This window comes from Colletotrichum gloeosporioides, assembly GCF_011800055.1.
Source record: "Colletotrichum gloeosporioides strain Lc1 chromosome Unknown consensus_101, whole genome shotgun sequence".
Classification (NCBI taxonomy): domain Eukaryota; kingdom Fungi; phylum Ascomycota; class Sordariomycetes; order Glomerellales; family Glomerellaceae; genus Colletotrichum; species Colletotrichum gloeosporioides.
Window position 1 is genome coordinate 151,040 of NW_025544746.1, and position 23,208 is coordinate 174,247.

The 23,208-nt window shown below is 29.8% G+C and overlaps 2 protein-coding genes across 2 annotated transcripts; both read right to left on the minus strand.

Moving 5' to 3' along the window:
* Positions 1 to 18,996: 18,996 nt before the first annotated feature.
* GCG54_00010507 (putative family 31 glucosidase ORF2) lies at positions 18,997 to 20,988 on the minus strand (the record flags this gene model as incomplete). The annotated part of the gene is made up of 1 exon (XM_045410430.1): positions 18,997 to 20,988. The coding sequence occupies one exon, from the start codon at positions 20,986 to 20,988 to the stop codon at positions 18,997 to 18,999; it is 1,992 nt and encodes a 663-aa protein (XP_045257321.1).
* A 713-nt stretch (positions 20,989 to 21,701) lies between these two features.
* On the minus strand, positions 21,702 to 22,844 carry GCG54_00010508 (Oxidoreductase swnN; the record flags this gene model as incomplete). The annotated part of the gene is made up of 3 exons (XM_045410431.1): positions 21,702 to 21,964; positions 22,022 to 22,688; positions 22,740 to 22,844. 3 exons carry the CDS (start codon positions 22,842 to 22,844, stop codon positions 21,702 to 21,704), a joined length of 1,035 nt encoding a protein of 344 aa, XP_045257322.1.
* Positions 22,845 to 23,208: the final 364 nt, after the last annotated feature.

Here is a 23,208-nt window from a genome sequence, read left to right on the forward strand (position 1 = left end):
TACTAGCTTAAGAAGTGAAATATAGAATACTAAGTAGTATTTTATAGTTTCTAAGAGTTTAAGCTTATAGTTAACTAGTAAGATAATTTATAAGATTTTAAAAGGTTTAAGTTTTTTATAGTTAAGTTTATTACTTAGTTGTTTTGTTTTAATATTTTGCTATATAAGGTAGGCGCTATCTCCCTCTTTTAAGGTTAGTCTCTTAATCCTTTATTTATTACTAAATCTTAATATTTATTATTAGATAAATTTAAGTTCTTTATAAGTATTACTTTAGATATCCTTAATTTGTTATATTAAGGTAGTAGTTTTAATTATAGCTAAGTTTACTTAAAGTTTTTTATAAGTAGTTAGTTTAAAGCTATAGTTAAAGTAAAAGGGGGATTCTTTAGTACTTTCTCTAATTACGCTATTATAGGTAAATTAAGTAATTAGTAAAAGTATAACTTAGTTATCTTAATTATAGTTAATATAAGTATAGAGGTAGGTTTTAAGGATTTAATTAATTTATTCTATTTATCTATTAGTCTATAAGTGGAATGCAGTAGATATTAATTATTTAATACTAAGTTATAATATAATTAACTTCTAAAACTTAAAAGTAAAGATCTTATTTTAGTTTAATATAATTTCCTTAGGTATTCTATAGTTAGTAATAATATATTTAAGGAAAGTATATATATATTCTTTAGTGTTATTTATTTCTTTATATAGGATAAAGTAGGTATATTTTATAAGTTAGTTTATAATAATAAGAACGCTATTAAAATATACTCTTATAAGAGGTTCTTAAGACTTTAGTAATTTAATAATAAAGTTAAGAGATATAGATTACTAAGCAGTTTATAATATAAGTAAAAGTTATAATATACTATAAAGTTAATATTAAGTAGGTTTACTTTTTAGGTATACTTTATAATCCTTAATTACTTTNTATACTATAAAGTTAATATTAAGTAGGTTTACTTTTTAAGTATACTTTATAATCCTTAATCACTTTTACTATATATTCTCTTATAACCTTTTCTCTATATTATTATTATAATTATTTCTAAGNAACCTTTTCTCTATATTATTATTATAATTATTTCTAGGTTTTTATAATTCCTTAGTGACTATATATAGGGCGTGTATAAAATTCTATAATTACTTTATTATCTAGTTTATTAGTTAGGCTAATATTAGATTATCTAGCTATTATTAGGAGTTTAACTACTAGTACTAGATCTCTATTATCCTATTATTTAAGAATTACCTAGGTTTCTTTAGGTATTAGGATATTATAGTCTAGTTATTAGCTAAAAGCGTCTACTCTACTATTATTTAATCCTTTTTAATAGATTATTTAGAAGTTAAATTCTAAGAAGAATTCTAACTATTAGATTTATTATTTATTAAGTACTTTTAAGGTTATAAAATATAAAAGATTTTTATAATTAGAGTATATAAGTACTTTATAAATTATTCTTAAGAGTTTAGGTCTCTATTCTTTAAAGGCTTTAATAATTACTATAAGCTCTTTATTATATATCTAGTAGTTAAGTTCTAGTTTATAGAGCTTATAAGAGAAGAAGGTATATAAATATAAGTATCCTTTTAAATCTTATTATAATAGTTATACTCTAATTATATAGTTAGACGTATTAGGTTCTATTTTAAACTATTTTATTAGGTTTAGGATAATTAGGATAGGTTTACTAGTAATAAGGTCCTTAATTTTCTAAAACGCTATCTATTATAGTTCTTCCTATATAAAGGGTATATCTTTATAGCTAAGGCTAGTAAGAGCTATATTAATCTTACTATAGTTTTTAATAAATTTACAGTAGAAGTTAATAAAACCTAGGAATTTTTAGACTTCCTTAAGGTTACTAGGTTTTAGCTATTCCTTAATAGCTTTAACTTTATTTCCTAATATATAAACCTTCCTAGGGGTAATAGTAAATCTAAGGTATTCTACTTTTTATATATAAAATTTATTTTTTTTAAGTTTAACTAAGAGTTTAGCTTTCTAAAGGGCTTATAAAACGTAGTGAATATCTTCTTTATACTTCTTAAGTATAGGTAAGAAGATGAGGATATTATCTAGGTAAATAATTATATAGATATTAATATATTTATATAATACTATATTAATTATATTCTAGAATATTATAGGTNTATAGGTATATTAGTAAGACTAAAAGGTATAATAAGGTATTTAAAATATCCTTTTTATATCTAAAAAGTAGTCTTCTATTCTTTATTTTATTTTATTTAGATTAGGTTATAAACTTCTTTAAGATTAAGAGCTATAAACTAGTTAGCTTTATATAGGAGTTATTTTATCTTATCTATAAGGGGTAGTAAGTAGTGATTTTTAATTATTATTTTGTTAAGTATATAATAGTTAATATATAGTTATAGTTTTCTATTCTTTTTTAGTATAAATAGGATAGGGCTTCCTACTAGTAATATTAAAGGTTTAATATAACTTTTCCTAAGGTTTTCTTTAAGGTATTTATCTAGGGCTTCTATCTCTATTAGGTTAAGTCTATAGATTTTGTTAAATTATAGTTCTTTCCCTTCTTTAAGGGGGATTTTATAATTAAAACTAGTATATTTAAGCAGTTTAGTCTCTAATTTAGCTATAAAGAGTTTCTTATAAACTCTATATTCTTCTAGGATAGATAGAAGTAGATTATTCTTTTATTTAAGATCTATTATAGTTAATAGTTATAATATAGCTTTTTTTACCTTAAGGTAGTAGATATATTATTTTGTTATTTCGTATAGTATTAGCTTATTTAAAGCCTATTTTTAATAAAGCTACTTAGGGACTAAGTTATTATAATCTTAATAGAGTTAGCCTTTACTTTAATCTATCTATAGGTTACTTATTTATAGCTAGGGTAGTCTTAGTATTATATTATATATTCTTAAGTTAGTAATATTAAATTAGATTCTTTCTTTTTAATTTAGGTAGCTTATCTTAAGGGGTATAGTTTTATTATAGATAGTACCTCTTTTATACTTAAATTCTTCTCCTTCTACTATATATAACTAATATAGTTATTCTTTTCCTCTCTATAGTACTTTTAGCCTATTAATAGCTTAGGGGGTGATAAAGTTTACTTTAGCTTTACTATTAATTAGCGTAAGTGTTATCTATTAATTAATAGTAACTTTAAGTTCTATATTACCTTAATATCCTTATAATATTTAGTAGATAAACCTTTTCTTTATTACCTATTATAGTTTTATATTAGTAGGTAAGTTTAGTTTTTTAACTGCTCTAAGTGTTTTAGGTAAGTAATTTACTTCCCTTCTTATTATGCCTTTATAAGGCTGTTTTTATAATATCTAACCTAAGGAGGTTAGGGTCTGTTCTTTATAATTCTCTAGGTGTATGCTTTTTTTTTATAGTGAATCTAATATTTATTACGTTAATATTTATCCTATTTTATCTATTTATTATAGAGGTATTCTATAGGGAATTATTAATTAGGGGTGAATATAGCGATATTACTGTTGAACTTTTTGAGTTCCTATCTAGTGAGGGTGTATATAGTATAGATATTTTATAAGGGACTGTTATTATATTATCTAGGTTAGAAATAGTAGTTATACTTATCTCTTATATAGATTTTATAGTAGTTAAAGAAATACTATACCTAAAAGAGGTGTTAATAGTTAGGGTTAGTAATTCTAAGATATAGGTGATCTTTAATTCTAAGTTATAGGGTATAGTATATTCTTAGTCTTATATTAAGTATACTATAAAGCTTAATAAATTATTTATTATTATATAGGTTAATTTACTTATATATAATTCGCTTAAATATATTATCTTTTTTAGATTCCTCTTTAGAGCTAGTGTTATCTATATTAGGGGTAAGCCTATAGGTAATCTCTACTTAAGTATATTAGTATATAATATTATAAGGTTTATCTAAGTTATAAAGAGAACCTTCTCCTTCTCTAAAAGTCTAATTATTTATAAGATTAAATAGTTATTATTCCTCTAGAAGGTTATATTAGTAATCTAGTTTATTATTAGATTCTTCCCTTATTTATTCTTAGAGTTCTTAATTAATTTATTTAATTTTAGTAGGATTTCTATATACCTACTTCCTTTATTCTATATATAAGAGTATAATACTAAGTTATCTTTCCTAAAGTAAGTTATAAAGCTCTTCTTAGATCCTTTCTAAGTATATTTCTTTAGCTACCTAGAGGTATAAGAGTCTCTATTTATTATTACTCTTTAGTTCTTTAGATATTATATAGGTAGTTTAGTTTAAAAGTCTATAATTAGTCTAACCTTAGCTATTAGTTATTTTTAAAGTAGAACTAGGAATTAGTTAGAGTTACTATACTTAAAGTATTTTATTTAGTTATTCTCTAGTTTTCTTTTAGATCTTACTATTACTAGTATATATTATTACTAAGGTTCTTAGATATATATCTAGGGTAGTTATATTATATCTAGAATATCTAGGGTTACTATCCCTTAAGTAGTATCCTAATATTTCCTTATCTTTAAGGTAGATTTAATAGTTATTATTATAGTATTTAGTTTAGGACTAGGATATATATAAGGTTTTTATAATAGTATTAACTTATTATAGTTATTTAGCTACTAGCTTCTAGGGAAGCTTCTTAAGCTACTTATAGTTTCTAGTAATATATCCTTATTTGTTATAGTTATAATACTTAGGGTTCTAAGGTTTTTTATTGTTAGGTTTAGTTATTATACTAAGATCTATAGGTTTACTATATTATCTATAAGTAATACTCTAGTAGGTATTATTCTAGTTATTATAAGGTCTATAGTTATTCTACTAAGGACTAAACTTCTAATAGGGCTGCTATTAGTACTTATGTCTAGAGTTTAGTCCTTATCTTTTTTTGCCTTTTTCCTTATAGTGTTTAAAAAGTTAATTATTAATCTTAATAGCTAGGTTAGTATACTAAAGAAAGTCTTTAGGATAGTTAATCTTAATAATCTTATTTTTAACTTTATCCTTAAGTCCTTAATAAAATATAAAGATCTTAGTTTCTTTAGTAAGGTTAAGTTAAATACTAAGTTATCTAAATATAGTAGTATATTTTTTAGTTAACTTTATCTATTATAGCTATATGAGGTCTCTCTTAGCTTATTATTTCTTATTAAGGTCTTAGAAGAAAGAGTAGAGGGTATCTTTAAATCCCTTAAAGCTACTATAGATATTATAGGTCTTAGTAGAGTATTTATTTAAAGTTTTATACTTAAGGAACTCTTTTTAGATAGGTTTAAACTATTTAAAAGCTTATCCTTATAAGTAAGTAATAATATAGATAACTTTCTTAGTCTAGTTAGTAAAGTCTCTATAGTAGAAGTTCTAATAGTTCTTAACTTAGATTAGGAATAACTTAAGTTATCTAGAGGTATTATTATAAGTAATTAGGGTATTAAGCTTAAGCTTCTATTATCCTCTAGTAGGGGTTATAACGATATTAGTAGCTACGCGTAGGGTATAGATTTCTTCTTAGAGTTCTTTAATATTAATATTACTATTTTATCCTCTAAGTTAGATTACTTCGTTTTCTAGGTTTATAATATACTAGGGGCTATTTCCTAGTTATTATATTATTTCTTTAAAACTTTAAAGCTCTATAGTAGTATTATTATATATAGTCTAAACCTTAGCGATATTATTATCTCCTTTTTTAACTCTAGTTTAAAGGCGTTTATAAGTATCTTTCTTTAGGGTTACTTTATCGTTAGAGTCTACTACTATAAAGGCTTCTTTAAGTTCTTTAACTAGGTTTTAAACTAGCTACTATAAAGAGGAGGAGGTTTTTAGAGTAGGCAACTTAGTAGAGGTATATAAAGATATACTTATCGTTTTTACTATTAGTAGGTATTAATAGTTAACTTATTAAATAAGAGTAATTAAAATATTATAGTTAGCTATCTAATAGTAAGGTCTACTAATAGAAGCTAAGGATTAATATATTATAATAGTATACTAAGGTTATAGTTTAAATTATAAGTTATAAGCTATAATAAATTAGGTTTTTTAGAGACTAAGGTAATTAATTTTAGGCTTAATAAGTAATTTATAGTAAAGATAAGCTAAGAGTATCTATAAAGATAAATACTAAGTTAATTACTAAAGAGCTATAGAAGTCTAATCTTAAGTAAAGCTTAGGTTATACTATATATAAGTCCTAAATAGTATCCTTTATCTACTTTTAGGTGATTACTTAGGTATATAGGTAATTATAATTAGTTAGTAATACTAACTAATCGCTAAGTATTTCTTCTTATACTCTACTAATTATTCTCTTATCTTATTATTATATAACTTATATTATAGTTCTTTTATTCTAAGTAAGTCCCTATTATTCTCTTTAATTCTATAGTATAAATATCCTATCCTAGCTGCCTAACGCCTAAGTAGGTTAGTTAACTGTTATCTATACATAACAGGTTATAACATTAAAGATATTAACTAGCCTTAAGAGTAGTACTTTCTAGCTTATTATAAGTTTTAGCTGCTAACTAACTCTAAGAAGTAACTAACTGATATAAAGTCTAACTCTCCTCTTTACGTTATATTAAATAACTTAAGTTTAATTATAAGTTCTTACTATATATTTTTATTACCTCTAGCTATTTAACTAATAGGTTCCTTTATAGTCCCTTATAAGCCTTATCTAGTATAAACTTAAACTTCTATAGCTCTATAATATATATTATAAAGTAGACTTTAGCCTATTTATACCCTCTATACCTATAAAGCAGGTTATAAAACGATTCTAGTAAAATATAATAAGCATAAAGTACTTATTACGTATAGTTAGCTACTTAAGTGCCTCTCCTAACCTTCTCTATAGGTAGGTGTTTATTATAAGTAGCTTTATAACTCCCTATAAGCTCTAAGTAACTAAAGTCCTTAATCCTAATTATCTAATAGTATCTTATAGCTTCTTTATTTAAGCCTTTAGAGGTTATAATACTATCCCCTATAATTACTATAAGGCTTATACTTACTCCCTTAGGGATAATTTAACTAGTACTTAGGTCTATAAACTATACTTTAAATATATTTTAATACCTAATAAACCTTATATAAACTATATTTACTATAAAGATACTCTAAAGGAGTGCTTATATACTAATAAGGAGATCTATAAGGAGTTTAACTATAAGATAGGAAAAGGGAAGAAATATTAAAAGAGTAGTAAGTATATTAGCATTAGGATTACTAAGTTAAAAATTAACTAGCAGACTATAAAGCAGAGTTATATATAAGTACTAGATTTCATAAAGGATATCATAAGCGTAGTAGATAGGTAGATCTATAAGTATAAAGCTACCCTTAAGTTATTTATATTTACAAACTACTTATTTATAGTAGAGCCTCCTCTTAATCTTAACTATAATAAGATAGAGGAACTTCCTTCTCACGTTTATAGTAAGGCTTCTTAAAGGGTTCTATTACTAAAGGGTAAAATAAAGGGGGGGGGGTATATAGGGCAGCTAAAAGGTTTATAGCTATATAACTAAGTTAATTTTATTATCCTACTTTATTATTTTAGTCTGTAAAGTAACTATCTTATATCATAATATAGGAGAGTAGGTCGTTCTAGCTTAGCTATTTCATTAGATAATCCCCTACTTACTATCCTATACTATCGTTTTATAGGTGTTCTTATAGGTATTCAGCTAGAGATATACTTTTATATTCTTACTTATAGTGCTAAAAATAGCCTATAATCTTAGGGCTTTTATTCAACTTATAGCCTTAGATACTTATAGTTTAAGTAGAGGAGGGACTATAAGAGACTATTAGCTTAAGGAGAATAAGTAATTAGTTATAATAATAAGCTCTTTTATACCTAATTAGATTTACCTTATTCTTATCTATATTTAGATATTAAGTCTATACTTAGTTTAAATATATCTAAACGAAAGGTATAAAAGTAAAGAAATAGGGGTAAATCTAAATATAAACTAAACTAAATAATCTAAATAGAGGTAAACTTAGTTAAACTAGAGAAAGGAACGCTACTACTTCTACTAAAGTACTAGGGGTATAAGGGGTTATTTTCCCATAGTTTTCATCTATAAGCAGCTAGTCTATATAAATAGCAAGGGTAGAATAAGCAGTAAATAATATAAAATAGCATTAAAATAGTCACTATATCTTATTCTAATCTATAAAGTAATAACTCTACTCTATAGTATAAAGCTTTAGAGGTAAATATAAAATAAAGAGCAGTATGCTAATAGAGCTTTAATTAGATAGAGAAGAATAGTAGACTAATAAGATAGTCTCTCAGCCTACTAAGGGGATCTATTAGGGGGATATATTAAGCTACTCTAATCTCCTTTTATAGGTTTTCTATCCCTAAGATCCTCATAAAGTGAATAAATAGGGCAAATCCTATTAGGGTAATATAGGATAAAGCGTTTAACTTTTTTAGGGGGAGGTCTTATTTTACTATTCCTAGTTCTAAGCAGTCCTATCTAGCTAAAGCTCTAATTATCTATTATATTACAAACTAGAGGAATAATAATAGATTGCTAATATTAGCCTAAAGAACAGCTTTATAGTTATTAAGGTATGCTTTTTATAGGAGCTTTCTATAAAGCTAGCTCCTTCCTATCCCTATTCACTTCAGCTATATAGCTTATTCCTTAGCTGAAATAAATCCTCAGAAGGGTAAGTATAAAAAGAAGGTGAATTTAACTTAAGATACTAAACTAATAGGCTAATTAGGGCTACCTAAAGGTAATAAGAGCAAAATAAAGAAGAAAGATAGCTAGAGATATAAAACTAGTTAACTATATAGATTAACCTTAATAATACAGCAGAATATACAGCAAGTAATACTAAAAAGCAGTAAGGTGAAAACAGTATAGCTTTTAACATATAAAGTTCTAATTAAGCCTAAGAAGCTTATTAAGATTAGTAGGGAAAAAAAAACTTATAAAAGCAACAAAGTAATATAAGCTAGGAATAAAAAGGCAGGCAGAAATAAGGCTAATTATAAGATATAAGCTCTTAAGCTTTAAGGTAAAGGAAGCTGCTAAAGTTAATAAGACTACTAAGTTAGTTAAAAAACACGCTTTATAAACCTAACTTATTATAAATAGCTATGAGGAGCAAATATAGCTGTAGAATTAATAACTAATAGTATAGAAATATAGTAAAATAAGCTACTTAATAATAAGCTATAAGTAAGAGATAAATAAGACTATATAGGTAATATAAATGCTTATACGTAGTTTAGATCTATAAAGCTCCTTATAAAGGAAAGTATATAAAAAGCAAACGTAGTAGAAGCAGACTAAATAAAGGTAAGCATAATAATCTTCTAAAGCTCTATCCTAAGTATTAAAGAGAAAGAAAGAGGAAAAGTAAGGTAGTAATATACTAACTAGTAGAGGTACTTATGCTAATTCCTTCTAAGCTAAGTATTATAATAGAATAATAAAGTAAAGATAATAGAATATAAAAAAGAGTATAAGTGAAATACTACAGCTTAAGTGAGTAAAGTATAAATATCTTACTATAAGGGAGGTAAATCCTATTACTTTAGTCTAATCTATAAAGTATTCTCTTAAAATAGGTATAAAATAGCAATATAGGTAATTAAAATAAAGAGGAATAGCAATAAATAGCTTATACTTATTATATAATAAGTGCTTTCTATATAAATAAGATAAGAAGACACTTATATAAAGTAAATAAGGTAAGTAGTATTACAGATAGAAGTATCTCTATAAATCCTAAATAATATAAATAGTATAACAGAATAAAAGCATAGAGATAATAAGATATAATAAAAATAAGATAAAATAGTATAAACTAAGATAATATTAGTATAATTTAAGCTTATAAAGTATTATCTAGTAGTATTAGTTAGGCTATAAAGCTATAGCTATAGTACATTCCTTAGATATCCTCTCAGTAAATAGCTATCCTTAAGCAATAATATAATTAAAAGAGGGTGGAATAGTTATTAGTTATTAGTATAAGGTTATATTACTTAGGCTACACCCTACTACGTAGGCAGTTACTCTAAATCTCTATCCCTAGAATTATTATCTATTATCTCTATATCTAGCTACCCTAAGGGTAGGAATACACACTTAATATAGTCTATAAAGTTATCTTAGAGAATAATAAGGTTATTAGGTTCCTAAAAGCCCTTAAGAGATTAAATAAACTTCTTTAGGTAGTTCTCTATATATATTAAACTTTATAGAGGTTCTCTAATAAGTATAATAAGCTAATATAAAGAGTTCTCTAAAGTGTAGAAGTAAATTTAAAAAGGACCCTTCTATCTATAGTCTAACTTAATATCTAATAACTTATTAATAGATTTTATAATATTAAAGGATAATACTAAGTTGCTAACGTTTAAGCAGCTTAGTTAGAGTATATAGGTATACTACTTATTAAACTATATAGTAATATATTTATACTACTTTATAATTATCTTCTAAGCTTCCTCTCTATCTTTATCTAACTAGCTGAAAGCCTATATTTATATAGTAAGTTCTTATTCTAGTGTAGAGATATTAGCTTAGTTAAAAACTCTCTATATAAGTATAAAGGTCTTAATTAGTATAACTAAGTTATACCTATAAAGAAAGTAGAAAGGGGAGTAACTAGTTAATACTTAAATAGTTATTCAGTCTATAAAGAGTATAGTATAAAAGTAAAGTTAAAAGTTATAGCTAATATCCTTAAACTAAGTTAATAAGGTATAAGTAATAAGCTAGTAACCTTTCTTAATAGTTCTATTAGTATAAGGATTATAAACTACTATAACTTACTAGTAAAAAGCGTATTTCTTATTAAAAGTAATAATATAACCTTTATTCTCTAATCCTCTATCTATAACTAGCATTCTATATAACTTATAGTAATAGATAATATCTTCTTAGATAACTTAGTAATAAGCTTTAAATTAGCTTATAATATCTATCTCACCTTAACCTATCCTATTAGGAGGTCTCTAGCTTTAACTACGTTATACTTACCTACTTTCTGAATATCTAAAGCTACCCTCATAAATAAAAGCCTAATAGGCGTTATAAAGGAGTATATATTATTAATCTAGTATACCCTATATAGTTAACAGTTTAAGCATATTAAGATTATATCTATAACAGACTTATAGAGGCCTAGCTAAAAGTAGTTATCAGTAAGCCTTTTAAACATAATATTATATCCCCTATAGCTACTCTTAATATAAGCATATATAATAAGATAGTTTCTCTTAGTAGTATTATTAATAATACGTTATAGCATTAGCTTATAAATACTTAGGCATATAAATAAGAACCTATTATAAAAAGTATAGCTAATAGCTTTTACTTACTATTACTTATATTAGTTCATAAGAATACCTAGCAGGTAGCAGAGAGTATTAAAGAAGTATATAATCTATTAAAACTCTATTAACTAGGTCTATAAATCACTTAACACTAATAGTAGTATCATAAAGAGGATATCTTATTTATTATCGTTATTACTAATAGTTATAGCTATAATATCTATAGCAGCCTAAATATCTCTACAGTCTTAAGCCTTATCAAAGAAGGAATATATTTATATATCTATAAAGAAGATCTATTAGTTAATTTAGTTATTAATTTCTCCTTCTACTTCCTCATCTTATTTATCTAAAAGCCTACTAAGCTTCCTAAAAAGGCTATTAGTAGTAGTGTTCTATACACTTAGTATATATTAGATTTTAAAGTTAAATATATAGATCTACGCAATCTATTAAATAATAAGAGCGCTAGGGAGATTAGAAGCTATACTATTAATCTAAGCTATAAGCGTCTTTATATCTATCTTAATAATAAAATAGTAGCTAAAGAGATAGTTATATACTTATTTTAATACTTTTAGAAAGCTTTAAAGTTCCTTCTTTCTTACGTTATAGTTAAGCTCTACCCCTACCTATAAGCTACTTTTATACTGCGAAATATATCTCTTCTTATTAATAAATTAACTAAGTATAGCTCCCTATCTTATACTGCTAATATTAACTACTAGATAGATAATACTCCTATTAAGCTTATAGTTAAGTCTAATAAGAATTAGAGATAATATAAGCTTATATTTCAGCTTATCTATAGCCTTCTATTAGTTAGAACTTTATATAAACTTAATATCCTTCTTTAGAAGCTCTATAAGGGGTTTAGTAATAGTTAAAAAGTAAACCACTTATATTTAGTAAAATAAAATAATTCTAAGGAAAGTATAAAGTTTTATAAGTGTTTTATAGACCTCTTATTTAGTTATTTTAATAATTTTTAACTATTCTAAGCGTTAACTATTAGTACTATATATATATCTAATAATAGTTATAGTAGTCTAAGCCTACTAAGACTTATCTATTAAAATTAAGCACTCTACTAACTTAAGGTTAAGTAGCACTTTATTAATATTTTAGATATACTTAAGGATAAATCTCTATATTCCTAAGTAACTAAGTACTTCTTTGTTATTATACTACGTTATAAAGCCTTTAATAGTAATATTATTAAAGAAGGCTTTATAATAATAGGGGATTAGATTATATAAGATCCTTATTATTACCCTTATAAACTAAGTAATAGAATTAGTAGCACTTTATAGTAAAGTATATATATATAGCAACCTAATTAGTATAGTAAACGTTATAAGATCTTAGCTTTTTATATTAAGTAGAACTTAGTTATACCTTAAAAAGAAGTTAAATAGGGAGAGAAGCTAGTATATAGCGAAATCCTTTAAGAACTTATCTCTAGCTAGAGGTAAAGCTATATCTTAAAGTGTAACTCTATTAATTTAAGTAGCTAAATTAATTAAGTATATTTTCCTATCCTTCTTTCTTATAAAGAAGAAGGGGTTTTAATATAATATATAACTCTCCTTTAAGATACCCTTCTATAGGCAGTCTTTAAGTATCTAAATAACTTTAACTTTAAGTACTTTTAGGATTAATATACTTTAAGCTTACTATACTTTATATAGAATAGTTTGAATAAACTATAATAAAGCTACTAATAGGTAGATAGATCTATAATAAGGGAATTCCTATACTATAGCTATCTCCTTATTCTTCTAGACTTATATAAATAGAGCTTTCTCTTAGTTAGTTAAGTATAATATAATACTAAGTAGCTTATCTAGTTATTCTTAAGTAAGGCGCTCTCCTATTAGAATATTAGAGAACTTAAGTGTAATTAGATCTATAAAAGGGTTTTTAATATATATCTTAAGCTTTTCTTAAACTTTAGCTTATATTTTAAGCTTCTACTTAAGGTCTCCTTCTAAAATAATACTATCTAATAGTATATTATTAATAAAGTAGATCTTCCTATCCTTAGTCTTATATATAGTATTAACTTTAACTATATTAGGGGGGTTCTAACCTCTATTTAAGGCTTTATAGAGGAGTATTATTCTTACCTTTATAATAGCTTTACTTAGAAGGTTCTTACCCTATTAAGAGTGATAGAAAACTTAAGCCTTCTCCTAGGTAAGTCTAATACCTTACTTATCGTTAGATTTAGAAATAGCTACTAGTTTATAAACCCTAATTAGCAAAAGCTGTTTTAAAAGCTTAAGGCTAAACTTAAACTTAATAAGGGCTACTTTATATAGAACCCTTTCCTAGTGTTTATCCCACTTAGTTCTATTTATAAAGCTAAAATAGTAAGCAGCATATTAAGCTTTTTAGATAGTCTAAAAAGCCTTAATAGCATCTACTATAGCAAAATCTTTATATAAAAGGGCTTTATAGTAAAGCATAACATATTCTATAGTTCTAAACTATATAGCGATATTATTTTAAGGAAATAAAATATTTACTAAGTTACTACCCTATTAACTTAAAAGCTATTTATAGGACTTCTCTAGCCTATTAAAGAATATAATGTTATTTAGCGCCCTTATTATATTTAGGATCCCCTTAGTTACAGCTAGTATATTAAGGCTAGCTTTATATACCTCCTCTATTTATAATAAAGCTTTTCTCCTTCTTAGACTTAGTTTAAATCTATAATAGTCTGCTAGTATCCTCTAGTTCTTATAGGTATAGTTTAAGCTATAGTTCCTAAGTTTAGTAAGTTTAATAGTTATAAAAGTAACCTTAGAGGTAATAGCTTACTAGATTAATATCTTAAGAATTTACTAGAAGAGCTTACTCTTATAATTAAAAGCACCCTTAATCTTATTTCTATCTTTAAGTTTAGTTTATACTACTATATCTAAAGATAACTACTTAATATTAAGTATCTAAATATCTTCCTAGCTACTAGTCCTATAATCCTCCTCTATAGTAGGATTTAAGGCTCTATTTATTCCTAATTCTAATAAACTAGCTACTATACTAAGTATAATAATAGTAGCTTCTAGTTTCCCTCCTCCTTAAGAATATAGTAGGAGCTCTAAATCTTATTAAATACATCTAGGTTAGGGATAATATAGGGAAGGAGAACTATAGACTAATTAGTAAAGAAACTAAAGGTATACTTTAATAGGTATTAGGTAGTATAGTAGTGAAAATTACTATTAATCTATCTATCTATATAGCTAAGCCCTATCTTAATATAATAGATAAAAGGGCTACTAAGGATTAAGCTTTTTAAGGTCTTACTAAATAGGCTAATGAAGAAACCTATATTAAGTATATAGTAGCTGCTAATATATATATCTTCTATAATAGTGCCTATAAACTATAGTTCTAATATAATATCTATAAAGCCTCTAATTATAATTAAGGTTAATATAACTCTACTTTAAAGTCTATTAAGGTTAATATAGTCTTTAGATATAATATTTACTATAGAGCTAATATTAATAATCCCTAACTATTCCTTAGCTAGGCAGTATCTAATTTAAATAGCTACTTAAAAGTGAAGCATAATAAAGTTACGTATAGTGACTACATACCCTCTACTAGAGCGGGGTGTAACTCTAAGTTAGGGTTACTAGAAGTCTTCTATAGCTAAGACCTTAATATTAGTTAGTCTAAAGCCTTATAGTATTAATATATCTACTATATTTATATTAATATAATAGCTTCCCCTAATAGGTTATAGCTCTTCTATTAGTGTATTAGTACTACCTTTTATAGATCTAAGATTGCTATTCTTAAGCTACTATAAGTTAGCTCTATATTTCTTATCCTATTTCCTTATAAGTTCCCTAATACTTACTTCTTAGCCTTTAACTTATATATAAGTATTAGCTAAAGCTAGGTTAGTAGTAACTATATTACTACTATATACTTAGTCTTAATATCGCTCTATATATATTATTATATATTAAAACTTAAGCTATTTATATTTTAGCTAGTTATCTAAGAGAAACTATTCTAATAGAGTGATATTACCTATCTGCTTTTTACTATAAAGGGCTATAGCTTAAGAGTAGGTTTCTTTTAAGTCTAGGAAGAGGGTTATTTAGTATAGCTCCCTAGTCTCTTTATAGTAAGTAGGTCCTTATAGCTAAAGTTATAATAGGACCTATATAATTATTTCATCTTTAACTACTTCCTTAACTTAAGTACCTCCTATAGGTATAGCGCCTTATTAAGTTAAGATTTAGTCTATAAAATAAACCTTCCTTACTAAGGAGTTACTATATAGGGTATATTAGAAGTTATTATTCTTTATTCTAATAATAGCGTTAACCTCTATTAGCTCTTTATCTCTTATATAGTTAATATTAACTATATAGCTATATATATACCTAATATTAATATAATTAATAGTAGTTATTAATACTTATTATCTAGCCTCCTCTTATTCTCTCTAAGCTTTATCTATTATAACTATAGCCTCCTAATAATAAATAGATAATTTTAGGCTAGGTATTCGCTCTAAATAATACTTATTATAAAATTACTTTACTACTACCTCTAGCTAGAAGTATACTTTACTTTAGAGGATATAAGCCTAAATAGTTATTAGGTTAGGTATTAAGTTCTTCTATCCTTTATTAATAATACTATCCTAAATAATATTATAATTAGTATAAAAGCTAATATACTATCCCCTTAGGTAGTATACTACCTTAGCGTTCCTTAACTTATCTATAATATTATATTTAGCTATATAGTATCTATTTATTCTATAAGAGTAGTAACCTTTAATCTTAGGTATATTATATTATATTTAGTTTATAGTAGTTAAGCTTATAAATTAGCTAGCCTCTCTTTGCTATTTATAACCCCCTTATATTATAGATATTTAGTTTATATCTATAATATAATTATTCTATATTAGTTTAAGCTACTAGCTAATATTTATACTTAGCTTCTAAACGTTAGCTATAAGCGCTCTTATCTATTTCTTAGTATCTTTATTATTAAGAGATATTTAGTATATCTACTCTTAAAAGGTAGTAACTTTATTAGAGTTTACTACTTTTAAGTTACTATGTTACTACTAAATATAGGTAACTTATATAGGCTAGTTAATAGGTTTAATAAGACTAGTAATTAAAAGAGGAGTAGTTACTTTTATAGCTTTCCTTCTACTAATATATATATAAGAGGTTTCTCTAGCTACTTATTTAATAATTATACGTTTAATACTTAGCTAAAGCTTCTGAAGTAGGTCTATAATGTCATAAGAGAGAGCTTTTATAGTAGCCTTAATAGCTCCTTTTAGTAAGTACCTATAGATAAAGTAAATAAGATCTTAGTCTTAATACCTTAGGAGTTCCCTTATAGTAGCTTTATAGTATAAGCCTTTAATATAATTAAAGAGGGCTGTAATACTAATAATATCTATCTTAGAGAGGGGGGGCTTATCCTTAATTACTTAAAGCTCTTTATTAGGATCTTAATAAAAGCTTTTATCTATAATACTATATTAGTTAATAAGGGTAGCTTTAATAGCTTCCTAATTATTAAAGTCCTTAATTAGTAATTTAATACCTTACCTTAAGTCCTTAAAACTATAGAGGTAGACCTTTATTAGTTTATCCTTATTAGTCTAATAGGCTTTATAAGACTAGGAATTATAAGTCTTAATAAAATCTATAATATTATTACTTATAAATATAAAAGCGTTCTTATTTAAGAAGGGATTTATTATAATTAATATAGAATATTAAAGGTATAACTTTATTAGTTACTTAATAATTCCTATTAACTAGTTTATAGAAATAAGATAAGTGTTACTAATAGGAGCTATAAGCTGCTACTAAGCTTTATAGGTATTATTATTTAAAGTATAGTAAGGATTAATATTAAGGGTTTATTCCTTACCTCTATTAGTTTTAGTATAAAGGTAAGTACTATTAGTAGTATAGTTAACCTTAATAAGGTTAATATTAATAGCTTAAGCTTATAAACTAGAGGAGCTATTAAGTAAGCTGTCTTTAGAAGCTAGAGTTACTTTAGCTTAATCCTAGATATTCCTAAACGTTCTAGCTTAGATATTAAATATATTAGTAGACTTACCTCTAGTAGTAAGGTTATAAGGAGTTAGGATATCTTTATATGATATCTCCTTAGTTATTTTAAGCTATATCTTAGCTATAGTAGTTATTAATAATTAAGATAGTGAATATATAGGTTATTATTTTAAGTAATTAAAAGTATTAGTCTTTTTGATCTTAAGTATTATTATTATTTTTTCTAAAGATATAATAAAAGAAAAGGAGAAAAGAGAAAAGAGTGTAACTAAGTAAGTAGGCGCTATACTTTTACCTCTATTAGTTTTAGGCCTAATTAGCTATACTATCTTAAGTCTCTATAGTTAACTTTATATTCCTCCTTTTAGGCCTCTACTAGTTAATCTATTAGAGGTTATATAAACTACTAATAACTTTATAGTAAATTTATCTTATTTTTCTATAGTAAACTTATTAGTTCTTAAAGGCTATCTTATCTAAATATTATAAGGCTTTATATTCTTATTAGTTTAAAAAGCTTATTAGGTAGATCTAATTTAACTTTAATAGCTTATAATATTAAAGAGTAATAAGGGTGAAAATAAATAAAAATCTAATACTCCCTACTATATAGGCTATAATACTTTTAGGGTTTTTTTTAAAGTCTTTTTATATCCCTATATTCTTATTAGTAAAGTTATACTTAGCTATTATACTCCTCTACTTATTATAAATTAGGTCTATAAATAACTACTTAACTCTTATTAATATATTATATTTCTTAGTATTATATAGCTAGTGATAATAGTTATAGTTATTATATATATCGTATTAATCTATTTACTTAGTATAAGAGTAAGCTCTTCTCTAAAGCTTTATATAGATATCTAAAAGAAGAAAGAATCTACCTCTAGGTACTATTAAAATAGTTATAAGCTTAGTAGCTAAGAGCTATATAATATAGTAGTATATATATACCTGAGGGCGTATAGAGCTACTATAGCTATATAACTCTATAGTTTTAAGGCTTATAATCTTAAAAAAAAAAGAAAGGACTTCTTATCTACTTTATAGATCTTAAATAAAAAGAATAGGATAAAAAGCTTAAAAATCTACTAAAAAAATGAGTAAATTCTGCCTCTAATCTATGAGGACTGATAATAATATCTGAGCTAACTTCTCGCCCCTTGAAGGAGGCTAGTAATCTGACCTCTAAACGCCAAAAAATCCAGTGGGCCTACTAAACCCCGTTCCATTATATTAAGCTTAATAATTGATTTTCATTCAAGTAGTTATACTATTACTACTTTTACTAATATCTTTATCGTCTCTATTTGAATTCCTCTTACTATCCCTGTTATCGTCTCTTTCGTTATTGTCGTCGTCGTCGTCCCCATCGTCGTCTATACCTACTACTCGCCCGGATAGCAAAACTCTAAATCATTTGTACTAGGCGTCCGCTATCACAAGGCATTTGGGGAGTACGTTCTGTAGAGTCAGGTTCAAAGTTGATTGCATGTTGAATTGATGCATTTTGAAGCGAAGGCTGACGGACAAAATTCATTTTCCGTCGATTTCAACGAACTGTTATGAGTTGGGGTGGTCTCTACTCTCTCTTGAATACCGGCATCCAATCCAAGGGTGCGTCGACCTCGATCCACTGACCACCCTCGTATGCGTCTTCTTTCCCTTTCTGAAGCGACTTCCACTTGCCATCGATCTTGGGCAGGTAAACCTTGATGCTCCTCTTATCGGCGTGCAACACGGGACAAATCAGATACTTGTCACCGAACATGTATTGCTGACCAATGCTCCAAGTCTCTTTGTCATCGGGGAACTCATAAAACAGAGTCCGCATGACAGGCGTTCCCTTTTCATGAGCTTGCCTCATCAAGGTCCTTGTATAGTCTCTCAACTCCTCGCGAAGAAACATATACTTCTTGCAGATCTCGTAGACCTCATGTCCATATGACCATACTTCGTTCGGCGCACCACTATGGCATTCGGCACCCCCGGTTGTACCATGCTGAGGCTGCTCTGGCTCGCGGCATCCATGAAGTCTGAACACTGGGCAGAATGCGCCCCATTGGAACCAACGAACGAACAGTTCGCGGAACTTCTCATCGCGAGGATCACCACCGTGGAAGCCTCCAATATCCGTTGTCCACCAAGGGATCCCGGAAAGACCCATGTGGAGGCCGGCTGCTACTTGGTTTCGCAGACTGCTCCACGAAGAAGCAATGTCACCACTCCAGACAAGTGCACCGTACTTTTGACTTCCCGCCCAAGCGCAGCGGATCAAGTTGACGATGTTTTGCTGGCCTTCTGCCTCCATTCCTTCGTAGAATGCTCGCGCATACTCGACAGGATAGATATTGCCGACGGAAACATTGGATCCCGCATGATATCGATAGGTGTCAAAGTCGTACACGGTGTACTCTGGTTCGGCCTCATCCAGCCAGAAGACACGGATGCCCTTGTCATAGTAATTCTGTTTGGCCTTCTTCCAGACATAATCTCTCGCCTCTGGATTCGTGGCATCGAAATGCGTGGTGTCCCCTTGAAAGTTCATGGCGATGCGAATGCCCCTATCGGACTGGATGAGATATCCCTTCTCGACCATCTCGTCCCAGTTCTCGGATTTATGGTCGACTGTCGGCCAAATTGAAACCATGAGCTCAATCTTGAGCTCTTGCAGCTCCTTGATCATAGCGTCGGGATCGGGCCAGTATGTTGGGTCGAACTTCCATTCGCCCTGCTTCGGCCAATGAAAGTAGTCGATCACGATGAGATCAATCGGTAGCTCGCGTCTTCTGTATTCTCGAGCAACCTCAAGGAGCTCTTCTTGAGTCTGATATCGCAGCTTGCATTGCCAAAACCCTAGACCATACTCTGGCATCATTGGAACCTTTCCGGTGGCGTCGGCGTATGCCTCGACGATTTTGGAAGGTGAGTCTTCGGCCACAATCCAGTAATCTAGAGCTCTTGTGGACTTGGCCTCGAAACTCATGATGTTTCGTCCAAGAATAGCTCTTCCCACTGACGGGTTGTTCCAGAGAAATCCGTAGCCGAGCGATGACAATGCAAACGGAATGCTGGCCTGGGAGTTGCGGTGGGCGAGTTCCAGATCGTGCCCCTTAATGTCGAAGAAGCTCTGTTGATACTGACCCATTCCATATATCTTCTCGTCCGGGTCGACGCTCTCAAATCTGGCGGTCAGGTGATAGTCATTGCTGTTAACAATCGCCATGAACTCGCGAGCCTCAACATCAAGGGCACTGCATTTGGGGTCCAAGACATCCCGGCGATGCCTCGAGTACTCCTCAAGAATCAGTTCCCCTTTGGCATTCCACATCAAAAGCTTCCCGCCTGCTGTGATGGTTGCCTTGATCTTGCCGTTGGTGATGGTGCCACCCTGCTCATCGAAGGAAATCTTGACATCGGTATCTTTTGGTTTCAGCAGAGCCCAGTCCTCCGTAGGCATCTCACGGGCTTTGGTGGCTCGAACTCGGAATGCGTTGGGACCCCATGGCTCGACCCAGACTTTTTCGGCATCGTAGGCGTAAACCAACTTTCCCTCTGTCTTTGGGAAGGGCATTTTGACGTTCTTGGAGGGGGTGATTCTTGAATTCAGCGATCGTTGAAGATGTCGCCAAACAGTGGTTGACGAAGATTGTTGGCGGACGAACAGAGCATTCTGTGAGGGGTAATTGACGGTACGTCAAAGGTTTCTCAGTTTTGTACTACCATGCACCTGCGTCCCGCATGCGGCGCATGCGGAGTTGCTCCTGTTGCCATGGCTCGATGGATGGAGATCGCAGGATAAAGGCGATGCCACGAGCAGCGGCGTAAGACACTTGCTGCGCAGAATTGACCACTCGGATGTCGCGAAAGCCGCAGTGCCCACAGGCGGCGTTTGTGATGCCCCGCAGCTGCCGAACGAATGATTCGAGATGAGGGGGAAATGGGGGGAAATTGGCGAGGACCACGATGTCGGCCGAGATCCACCCCCGCGGACGTGAACTCGGGTAAAGTTACGGACCATCCTCGAAAACAGCTTAGACTTTTGCCTGAATTGAAGTGGGATATCTGTCTGAAAGTTAATGTGTGTTTCTTTTGTGGTTTCCGATTCCTTCCGTTACTGGTGATGAAACATCAATATCCAATGCTGCTCGCTGAGTCAACAGGGAAGGAAGAGCTTCTAGCTGATGTTAACTCCCTGGAACGTCGCGCAGGCCATGTCATCGGTATGAGCGGGAGAAACCTGCAACGAGACAGCTAATGCTTTTCCTCATAAGCTAGGTTCGTACACTATTTCCAACATCTTTCCATGAACTCTTTGAAGCCCAGCACCGGGACGTCCGGGAACACTTGGTTCAGCATGTTGTCAGGATTGGCTAGTCCCTCCTCTAAATCATAGAAGCCCTGAATGAAGCCGATATTCCACACACACAGCACCGCATCCAAGATCCCCTTTGGAAGTGCCATGTATCGCCGCTTGTTCCCGGGGAGCTCCGTTATGATACCCTTTTTGAGGTCGTAGAGAGACTCGATCTTGACGTCGAACGCTTTGCCTGTCATGATCATGCGTCAGAAGACTTTGCCACTGCGGTAAGACGGGATCATCGTACCGCGAGCTTCCTCAGCGATTGCCAAAGCTTGGTTCCAAGTCAGAGTATCTCCAATAATCAACGCTTTCTTTGGCCAGCAACGCAGGTCGAGACTCGCCGCCACGAACCTGCCGATCGTCTCTGAATGGGTGAGCGTCACGGGCAAGTTGCCGTCGGTCGGGATTGCTGCTTGGCAGTTTTCCACATCTAGTACAACTGCCAATGGAAGTACGGGGCAGGGTACAGCGGGATATCCATAGTAGTCCATCAGGAATCCAGATATAAATCTAGTATACTCCATCTGGGTGGACTTCAACTTTTCGAGGGTCTCCACTTTGTACTCGGCAGCTTTGTACATCTGAGACCCGGGGACGGGAAAAGGATAACCTCTGGTACGGAAGTTAGTCATTATATACTCCCGTTCAGGGTCGAATAACACATACTGGGTTACGCCTTGAACGTAGTCGAGAGCGAACTCGCTGGGTGCAAATCGTCGGACAGTTGTCGAACGAGAAGCTCCTTCAATGAGGTTCATTTGCGCACAATACGAGTCTTCGAACACAATCCCAATGGCCGATATAACAACTTCGATGTTGTTGCTTTCCAGGAGATCGGTGATCTGAGAAACGTTGCTGTAGTCAACTGTCAAGCAATCAACATCAATGATCTGCTCGGAGATGCTCAGAGACTGTGTGATAATGTTAGTACATTTTCTCCATGAAAGCCTTCATCGACTTACTCTCCGTGAAAGTACGTACACGTCGTGTTTCCCAGTTCGAGCAACGGCCTTCGTGATCACACGGCCTAGGCCTCCGGAACCTCCGGCAATCGCAACTCGAACCATGACTGTTAATTTTCGACTGGGTAATTGGGACCAATGATTATCTACGTATTGTCTTATCTTGAATCAAATCGCCCAACACTTATATGCTGACTGAACCTCGGCTCCATGACTTCAATTTGAGGGCAATGGAATTCGAACTCAATGCATCTCGGCAAGATGTGGGGCCTCTACCAGCCCTGAGCACGTCAATGCCATCATCTCCTACTGACGAATCATATCAAGCATTGTCGAGCGTAGGTATGTTCTTTGCTTCGATATCTCCGGTAAAAACGTAAGTTTTAAGCTCAAAGACAAGCATCGGAAGGTGGCGCCACATGCCGAAAACTTAACTACGGTTCGGACCCTCTGAAGTTGTGAGCATGTA